Source organism: Mesoplodon bidens (assembly GCF_964165515.1).
Source record: "Mesoplodon bidens genome assembly, chromosome: 2".
In the NCBI taxonomy this organism is placed as follows: Eukaryota; Metazoa; Chordata; class Mammalia; order Artiodactyla; family Ziphiidae; genus Mesoplodon; species Mesoplodon bidens.
In genome coordinates, this window is record NC_138177.1 from 185,763,026 (window position 1) to 185,772,594 (window position 9,569).

Below are 9,569 nucleotides of genomic sequence, written 5' to 3' on the forward strand. Positions count from 1 at the left end.
GCACCAGGATCATGCATTCCCCCCAGGTCGGAGAGCTCGTCGACAAGCTGCGGGCAGTGTTCGTGGAGACCCTGGACGAGCTGAGCTGGATGGATGAGTCATCCAAGGAGAAGGCCCAGGAGAAGGTGGGCAGGAGGCTGGGAGAGGGTGGCCCCAGCGCGAGGGGCACAGGGTAATCATCGCCACCCCTTCCTCAGAGAGGAGGACAGTGAGCCTGGGGGGTGGGGGGCTCGCTTAGGGAGGGGCTGTGGGCAGAGGCGAGGCCCCCCAGCAATGGGTGGGGGCGGCCACGGCCACAGGGAGCAGGACCCCCTCTGGGCTAGTGTGACAGACAGCGGCCAAGCAGCTCTGCCCGGCCCGACCCCAGACCCCTGGCTGGCGGCCGGGTGCGAAGGTTGGTCTCTGGTCGAGTGCTTCCACGTTCTGTCCCCATTAGCCGCCCCACAGCCTGCAAGGAGGGCGAGTCCCTAAGCCCCTTACCCACATGGCGGGGGCAAAGCCAGGATGCCCACAGTGGGGCGGGCAGGGACCGGCCCCCATCTCCTCCCTAGGCCATGAGCATCCGGGAGCAGATTGGGTATCCCGACTACATCCTGGAGGAGGTGAACAAACTCCTGGACGAGGAGTATTCCAATGTGCGTGCCACCCAGACAGCCCCACCTGTCCCCTGGCCCCAACCCAACCCGCCCCTGAGCCAGCCCCCAAGGACCTTAGGCCCTCAACTACCGGGGGTGGATTCCGTCCATGACGCAGCCACCTGGCCACACGCTGGGGCTCTACCATCACCTTCCATTACAGGTGGGGAAACCATGGCTGGGAGGGACTTGGATCTTGCCCAGTAAATGCACAGAGCCAGGGTTGGGCCCTAGTCCACCTGCATCCAGAGCCTGTGGGCCACATTTGGGACTCCCGGCGAGTCCTGAGGCCAGTCCCCATCCGCCCGTGACCTCCCTGACCCCCAGGCCCCTTGAGGACCCCGCACGCATGCCCACCCGTCTCCTGTAGCTGAAATTCTCGGAGCACCTGTACTTTGAGAATGGACTGCAGAATCTCAAGGCTGACGCCCAGCGGAGCCTCAAGAAGCTTCGGGAGAAGGTGGACCAAAACCCGTGAGTGGGGATGGCATGGGGGAGGGGGGGAAATGGGCCAGCGGGGGAGGGCGGTGGGTCTGACTCAGAGCCCCCCTGCACCCGCCCTCTGCTTGTGGGGTCCCAGGGAGAAGCCAGGGCTTTGGATTGGCCTAGACCCTGCCCTGGCCATTGGCCGTGCTGGCCTCGTGGCATGACCGCTGTGCATGGGTCAGGGTGGGCTCTGGTCAGCCGAGTGGGGGGACCTGGAGGGCAGGCCCAGGAGACCTGGGCTCTGAATGACCCACTTGTCACAGCTGGATCATCGGGGCCGCCGTGGTGAATGCGTTCTACTCCCCAAACCGAAACCAGATTGGTGTGTCCACCCCGCCCCCCATGAGCCCTGCCCTCTTGCCTTCAGAGCCTAGGTTTTCTGCTCCGTAAAATGGGGCAGGGCATCATAACCTTTACCTCCCCGGCTGTGAGGTTAAATGACAGGACACCTAGGTGTGCCCACCCCGAGCCTGGCACACAGGTGTGCTCACCCACAGCTTATTCCGTCCCCCACCGCCTCCTCACCACAGTGTTTCCTGCCGGGATCCTCCAGCCCCCTTTCTTTAGCAAGGAGCAGCCACAGGCCTTGAACTTTGGGGGCATCGGGATGGTGATTGGGCACGAGATCACCCATGGCTTTGATGACAACGGTACGGGGCTGCCTGGAGGTCAGAGCTGCACCTCCAGTCACAAACACATCCCTCCCGCCACTGCGCGGGGGCCCCCTGCCTGGTTCCTGCCTGGTTCCAGGGGCCTCCAGCTGCCACCCAGTGAGGCTGGCTTTCCCATAGGGCTAGACCACCGAAACCCTCTGAGGGCAGCCCCATGTCCCCAGGGTCCAGTGCTGCCCTCCCCTGGGGTTTAGAGAGTGTGGACGCCACAGCAAGGGTCCTTAGTCCACAGTGCCTCTGGGGTCCTCTGACCCAAGACCCCAGGCCCTGACCTTGGGGATGGCATGGACACCACTGAAGCCTTCCGTCCCCCAGGGCCTGAGCAGCCCCGTGACAGGGGTCCCATTCTCTGCTCATATGAGCTCTAGACACTGGGGTTCCCAGGAGGACGTCGGGGAGAGGCTGGCGCTGGGCAGGCCGGGCCTCGTGGGCAGCCCCCCGCCCCCGTCCAGGCCGGAACTTCGACAAGAACAGGAACATGATGGACTGGTGGAGTGACTTCTTGGCCCAGCACTTCTGCAAGCAGTCGGAGTGCATGGTCTACCAGTATGGCAACTACTCCTGGGACCTGGTCGACGACCAGAATGTGAGTGGCCACCGCCCGGACACACCGCAGCCCTGGCCTGGGGGAGGGCAGAGGGGGGGAGCCTGGGCGCCCCCGCCATCCTGTCTCCCGCCTGCAGGTGAATGGCTTCAGTACCCTCGGGGAAAACATCGCAGACAATGGAGGGGTGCGGCAGGCCTACAAGGTGCGTCCAAGCAGGGCCCCTGAGGAGGCGGGGCGGGGAGTGACCAGGTCCAGGCAGGGACGGCCCCTCAGCGCGGCAGGGACTGACCCCCTCCCAAGCCCAGGCACATCCTGGGACCCTTCTCCATCTGACGGGGAGGCGGCAGAGCCCTGGGGGAGCCTGCCGGCCACAGGCGGGCAGGCCCACACTTTACCCCAACCTTAGCTGAGGCCTCCGCGCTCTGGGAGACCACTGTCCACTGCCAAGTAAGGCAGTGACAGTCACTGAACGCCCGCCAGCCTCAGCGATACCCCTGCACCAGCAGCCTTGGGCACTGGGTGTCAGGTGCTCATTCATGTGGCAGGTAGCCCGGGCAGTGGGCTCCCACCGAGCCCGGGGTCGGTGCTCAGATGGTCCCTGGGGTTCTCAGAGGCCCCACGCTACAGGGGCATGACCCCCACCGGAGGAGGCCCGGAAGCCAGACCTCCCTTCCGCCCCGATCCAAGGACCCTGGAGTCCTTGGCCAGCCCGGTGCTGCCCCCAGGAGGGCAGGCCCTGGCCCAGCACCCGCTTGGTGCCTGCAGGCTTACCTAAAGTGGGTGGCGGAAGGCGGCAAGGACCAGCAGCTGCCAGGACTGGAGGTGACCCACACGCAGCTGTTCTTCATCAGCTACGCACAGGTCGGAGTCCGCCCCCTGCCTCACTGGCTGGAAACCGGCCCCCCACTTGCATCCTTGGCGAGCCCCAACTAACGCATGCCTCCAGGGACACCCTGGAGGGAAAGCCAGGCAGAACCAGAACCAGTGGGCCAGGAAGGCTTCCTGGAGGGAAAGGATGGTGGCGGCGTTGGAGCTGGGGAAGATTCAGATGTAGCTGTGGAGGGAGAGGGGCGACCCGCTGGCTTCCCTCCCCCCACCCAAGAAGGAGCAGCGGGGGACCTGGCGGGACTCCTTTGTGCCCAGAGAGGAACCAGGCCGCACTCCCTCCGTGCCACAGCCCTAGGGGCGCCCACCTCCCCAGGCCTGCGGTGCCCCCGCCAGGTCCTCTGGTCCTCCGTGCCCCTGCACCCCATCCCCCCGCCCCTCCTCCAAGTCCCGCAGCCACGCCCCTCGTGCGCCCACAGGTGTGGTGCGGGTCCTACCGGCCCGAGTTCGCCATCCAGTCCATCAAGACTGATGTCCACAGCCCCCTGAAGTACAGGCAAGTGGCCCCCGTGGCCCCGCGCCCGGGCCGGCACCGTCTCAGGCCCCTCCGTCCACCCGCAGGGTGCTGGGCTCGCTGCAGAACCTGGCCGCCTTTGCGGACGCATTCCACTGCGCGCGGGGCTCCCCCACGCACCCGAAGGTGCGATGCCGCGTCTGGTAGCCAAGGCCGAGCCGCGCTGCGCGGCCCACGCCCACCCGCCGACCCGAGGTGTCCGGTCCGCGTGGAGACGGTGCTGCCAGCAGGGACCCGCTCCTGGCGGCCGACCCACCCACGCCGCCCCCGGCCTCCGCGCCCGGCCTGGAGTGCGACCCGGCCCTGAGCCCCCTCCACGCCCGCCCGCGAGAATCTACACCGCCCACCGCAGCCCTGTAGACACGGTTATCGGTCTTCTGGCCGCTCTCCAAAGCGCGTCCTCCTCAGATGTCCACAAGCTTCAGACTTGAGCTAAGTAAAGGCTTTAAAGCAGTCAGCTGCCTTGTCTGTGTAGCAGGGCCCGGGGCCGGCCGTCGGGGTGACATACCTGAGAAAGTGCCCCGCTCTCTCGCTGCACCTGCCGCTGACTGCTGGCGACCAAGTGAGGAAATGGCAGGGTGCTCCTGACAACTTCCCCAGGCTCTCTGTGCCGGGGGCACAGCAACGGCCATGATGCCCCCAAATGCCCGCCCTCGGGGATCACAGTTCAGGTAGGGAGAGGGGATCCCGACCCAGGAAGGAGCTGAGTTCCAGGAGAGGGGCAGGGGGATCCGAGCTGCAGCCCAGAATCTGGATTTTGGGTTTTGTGTAACTGGAAGCCAGTGAGGGGTTAAACCTTGTCACCTGCCCTGAGGTTTTAAATGACCACAGAGAGGCTCTGTTGGGGGCCGGGGACGCTGGGACGCCAGCTAGAAGGCCACTGTGGTTGTCCAGGCCTGGACCAGGGAGCATGGAGACAGTCATCTGAACTCAGACGAGAGAGCTCCTGACGGGGCAGGACAGGAGTTCTGCTCTAGACCTGTTAGATTTGAGGTACTTGTCACCTCCCCACCTCGTGACAGGGGCATTGGGGGAACTAGACATTCCCCCCAGGCTACCCCCCACCCTCAGCGGGGCGCACATGACAAGTCTCATGTGAGTAAAGGGCCTGCTGGCAGAGCAGCCCTTTCCCTAAAAGTCCCCGACTGTCCACCAGACTCCAGCGGGTGGAATGGAAACCATCTCCTCCCTGGAAACCCAGTTAGCTCCCACTGGACGTGAGCTCTGACCCCCACCCCTCCAGGCCAGGCTCCCGCCTGGGGCTTGGGGAGTTTCCTCACTATCAGACGGAGCCCATCCCACCCTCGTTTCCCACACCCTGGACCTGTTCTCAGACCCCTGACCCACATGTGCCAAAGGCCTGAGGTCTCCTGGGAGGCTGCAGGGACGCGTCCACCACCACCAACCCACCAGAGAAAGCGACTCTGCTAGCAGGGAAGGTGACGCCTCGGGAGGCATGACCGCCCCGCTGGCCTGGATGAAACCAAGAGCAATCAAGGCCGGGGTGGCCAGGGCTGCCAAGGACGCAAGATTCAGAGGCAATGAAAAAACACTGTCCAGAAACTGCAGTTTAATGCTCATCGCTGCCTGCAGACCAAGCAGAGTTCAGCCCCAGCCCAGAGATTCTGGAATTTGTTCACATCCAACTCCCAGTGTGCCCAGGGCAGGAGACGCCACCCAGATCCTTGGAGGCCCGGGGCCTTCACCTTGAGCACGCCTCCTCGTCACACTGCAGAGCCAGCAGAGGCCCCATCAGCCTGGCCACACTCCCTGGGGCCAAGAGCAGCTGATCCCACCCTCCAGGGGTCTGTGGCCCAAGTAGGAGGAGGAGTGTGCTGGACAGTCCCCTCCATTCGGGGCACAGGAGGCAGGCCACCAGCACCATGCTAAACTAACGTGGGCAACGGCCACCTGGGACAAACCCCAGCCCTCCCAGGCTGAGAGGACGGGCCCCTCCTCTGCCTTGCAGCCCCTGACCAGCCCCCTGTCCCCTGGAGAGGGCCCTGCTGTGCCTGCCCATCTGGCCACCCTGCCCCTGGCCCATCACCGCAAAGTGGGGTGGCAGTGACATCCTGGGGCTGCTGTGAGCCCAGAATCACCTAAAGCCAACAAGGTCCAGCTCAGCATCTGGCCACAGCAAGTGCTCAGCCCAGGGGTTGGCGGCGGTGGGGGGGGGGGGCATTCTTAGCGCAGTGCCCACCCCAGGCCTGGGCTCACCTTGGGCGGCTCACTGGTACAGACCTCTGCAGAGATGCCCAGGGCCTGCAGGATGCTCTCCTGGGGGGCGTAGTCACCTGGAGACTTCTGGACAAAGTGTAGCAGCACTTTGTCACCACCTGCAGCCGGCGGCGGGGGTGGGGGGGTGGTCGTCAGGGTGCCCCTGTGTGGCCACTACCCCACCTGGTTACTGAGATGAGTGAGCTGTTCTGGCCACGCCCCACCCAGCTAGGATGACACTCAGAGCTGGGCCACTCCACCAAGGGGGTAACTGTGCTGAGATCAATAAGCCGGAGGGAGGGAGGGTGAGGGCAGGGTCAAGTTCATCAAGACCTTCCCACCTGAGTATGTGGCCCTGCACCCCCGACCCCGTGACCATGCGGTGGCCCCTGATGCCCCTCCCCTGGCCCACCTTTGGCAACCACCAGCAGCCCTCCGCTCTGCAGCAGATCCCCGGAGAGATTCCCCTGGATTCCGACAGCCTTGGCCTGGGGGGAGCGGAGCAGGCCCAGGTCAGTCCTAGACAGAAGCCCCTGCACCTGAGTCCCACACGACCTCGGCAGTCACAAACCTTGGCGGCCACATCACGAACAGGCTTCCCCAGGGAGGCCGGCAGGATGCTCAAGCTGTTGTACCTGCCAAGACACAGCTGGCTTGTCCAGGCTCTGACTCTTCACCAAAGACGGAGCCCCAGCGCCTGCCCCCAGTCTCTGCACAGACCAGTTCCGACAAGCAGGCCCCACCCCATCTCACCAGGGGCTCAGGAGGCACGGGGCAGCCAGGCCAGCAGCTGGCCCAGCCAGGAGCAGCTGCCAGAGCCATAGGGCACCCAGCCTGTGGGCTGGCAGGCCTGGGGCCCCACAGAGGGTGTGGGGAGTGTGGACTGGGTGAGCCCGGGGGTTCTGGCTCAGCTGGCACTGCCAATCAGAGGAGGCAGCCAGCCGGTGGCAGATGTACCCGAGGTGGCTAGGGTGGCCCCTGACTGGGGCGCTAGGCCCAGGTGCCCTCTGCAACCAGTTGTGGGGAGGCCCTGGGTGAGAAGCCTAACCTACAGCCCATAATAGACACTCGGCACCCAAAAGAGAGCCCGGCAGGGCTGGCTGGAGCAGTGGATGCCCCCAGAGCCCGCTTGGCCAGGGAGAGGCGGGAGGGGAGAAGAGGAAGAGGGGAGCAGTGAAGCCCCGAGCCCCCAGCTCACCGCTTGAAGCCCAGCTCCTTGTAAAACTGCTTGCTCTCATCCAGGTAGAGCTCTGAAAAGCAGAGGCCACAGGTGGGTGCCCCAGGCCCACCTGCCCCCCCGGCTCACCCTCCTGCATCTGGCCGTCTGTCCACCCTTGGTACCCAGCTCGCCCACCAAGGACCAGGAGGGGCACAGCAGGGCTGACTGTCCCCATTGTTAGAGGAGAGGCAGGGGCCCAGAGGTACAGGTGGGACAAGCAGGACTTGTCTGGACTCTGCCACTGGGCCCAGGGCTCTGTGAGGGGAGGGGTCCAGCGGCGTGGGGTCGGCAGGCAGCGCAGCCTGGGCTCTGGTCCCAGATACTCCTTGGGGAAAGCATCCGGGGAAGTTCAGGATCTGGCTCCTGGGGAGGCGAGGAGCTGGCAGCTGACCCAGTGAAGACCTTTGCCCTGGATCGCAGGCCACAGTCACCACTGAGCCCTCCTCAGCGGGAAGAACATCATGTCTGGGGCAGGCGGGTAGAGGCCACAGCCGGAGAAGGCAGGGGAGGGGAGGGGAGGGGACACAGGAGCCTATCAAGGCCACTCCTGGAGAGAGAAGGGCCTAGGCTGGGCAAGAAGGAGGCAGCGAATGCCCTGAGTTTGAGGAGGGGTCTCAGGGCGGGTTGGGCATTTGGGGGGGTGGGTGCTGCAGGGGGAGGAGGGTGGGGAGTGCAGGCACCTCCCGCGAAGTAGCCACCGTCCAGGAACTCCTGCAGGCCCAGGGCCTCGGGCCCCACGCCCACCAGGCGCACGCCGTGCTGGTCCAGGAGCCCCTTCAGGCTGCTGAGGTCCCGGGCGATCCAGCGACACACCATGCAGCCGAAGCGCCGCAGGCCGGCCACCACGCACGCCTGCTCCTGCCACAGGCTCCGCAGCTCCACGGCCTGCGCCGGGGCGAGTGAGGGGCGCCGCCGGACCACGGCCCGTGCGCACGTCCTCACCCCCGGCCCCGCTCCCGCGCCCCGTGCCCCCGGCCAGCGCCGCGCACGCCCAGCCTGCGCGCCCAGCCTGCGCGCCCAGCTCCGCCCTGTGCCCCGGCGCCGGCCTCGGACGCCGCTGCCAGGTGCCGGGGCGCACCCACCACCCTGAGCCCGTCCAGCCTCACCTCCCCGGTCACCGCGTGCTTCAGGACACATGCGCCCACGCGGGCAAGGTCTACCGTGCTCATGGCAGCTACCGCCCCGGATTCCAGCAGCAAACCCGCTCTCCAGCAGTCCGCTCAGCCTTCAGTCTTGTGCGCGGCCCGCCCCCGCCCCCGCCCCGGACACGCCCCCAGACCACCGCCCCGGCCCGCCCCCTCCGCCCTGGCCCCGGCCCCGGCCCCGGCCCCGCCTACCGCAGCTGCCCGTAAGCAAAATAGGCTCCCGGGCACGCATTTTGTATATGCATGAGCCCGTCAGCCAATGGCGCCGCTGGTAGTGGGCGGAGCTTGGCGTCTGGACTGCAGGCACGCGGTGCGCCTGCGCAGAGTGCAGCGTCCTGCCGGGGCGGGGTCAGTCGTGGAGTGCTGGGTGATAAGCGACGGAGCGGTGGGGATCCCGGGGTTCCGGCGGGGGTCCCATCTGGTGGAGGAGTCCGAGGGCTTAGCTTTTCCCGTGGTCTTGTTTCATCTCGAAAATCCATGAGAATGCAGCGTTTTCTCAGTTACACGTCCGTGTTGGCTTTAATCATAAAATACTTTCAATTTCATGCCACCTAAATATCTGCCTTTAACCCCCAAACTTTGGGTGAAAGGGACCCGAAAGGGATAACAGCAGTTTACTAGGTGCCTTGCCAATTTATCTTGTTTTTTCCTCGCGACAGCCCTCTGACACCTTTCAGTATCACCCAATCTTACCGATGAGGGCCCTTGGCACAGAGGCTGAGGGGTGGAGCAAGGCAACTCGGACCGTGGTGTCCCACCTGGGCATGGCCCGCCCCCCTCCGAGGGACTGCGGTTCCTGGCACTCGGCCTCACTCCCCAGGGCCCACAGACAGCTCCAGGCCCTGGACAAGGCTGAAGAATGAAGGGGCAACAAGCCGCCTGCCCTGGGTTTGGGGAGGGGGGAGTCCCCCTCTTGATACCACACTGTATTCCACAGGACCTCCCAAGGGCGGGGGAACTGAGACCCAAGGGGGTGCTGCTGCCTTCTTAGCCTGCCCTTGGGCCTGGGAGGATGAGGGTGCTGGGAGTGGCTGAAGGTCCAGGCTCCAAAACCAAGTTACGATGCCAAAAAGAGAAGGATTTCAGTTTCAGGGGGCCCTTTGCCCAGCAGAGAAGGAGAAACAAGGGGGAAATGCCACAGTTCCCAAACCCAGCTGTGCAGCCCCCCGGAGGCCGAGGTACCTCCTGGATCTCTGTGGGCATCAGGCATCCTGGTGCCACGTGTGCTGCTCCACATCCCGCCTCTCCTC

At 65.3% G+C, this 9,569-nt stretch overlaps 2 protein-coding genes across 2 annotated transcripts in view; one reads left to right on the forward strand and one right to left on the reverse strand.

Annotated features, from left to right (window-relative positions):
• Positions 1–3,885, forward strand: part of MMEL1 (membrane metalloendopeptidase like 1) — a gene marked incomplete at both ends in the record, with an annotated part of 42,976 nt that extends 39,091 nt beyond the window's left edge. Inside the window, 10 exon segments of the mRNA XM_081215971.1 lie at positions 27–125; positions 552–635; positions 1,006–1,109; positions 1,385–1,443; positions 1,652–1,771; positions 2,245–2,378; positions 2,476–2,541; positions 3,105–3,200; positions 3,644–3,720; positions 3,786–3,885. Of these exon segments, the coding sequence (XP_081072097.1) occupies positions 27–125; positions 552–635; positions 1,006–1,109; positions 1,385–1,443; positions 1,652–1,771; positions 2,245–2,378; positions 2,476–2,541; positions 3,105–3,200; positions 3,644–3,720; positions 3,786–3,885 (939 nt within the window).
• Positions 3,886–5,188: 1,303 nt separating this feature from the next.
• On the reverse strand, positions 5,189–8,417 carry PRXL2B (peroxiredoxin like 2B). The gene is made up of 7 exons (XM_081224913.1): positions 8,281–8,417; positions 7,855–8,059; positions 7,154–7,205; positions 6,527–6,590; positions 6,368–6,443; positions 5,956–6,074; positions 5,189–5,467 (listed from the first exon to the last, which is right to left on the reverse strand). The coding sequence occupies exons 1-7, from the start codon at positions 8,341–8,343 to the stop codon at positions 5,441–5,443; spliced, it is 606 nt and encodes a 201-aa protein (XP_081081039.1). The 5' UTR covers positions 8,344–8,417; the 3' UTR covers positions 5,189–5,440.
• Positions 8,418–9,569: the final 1,152 nt, after the last annotated feature.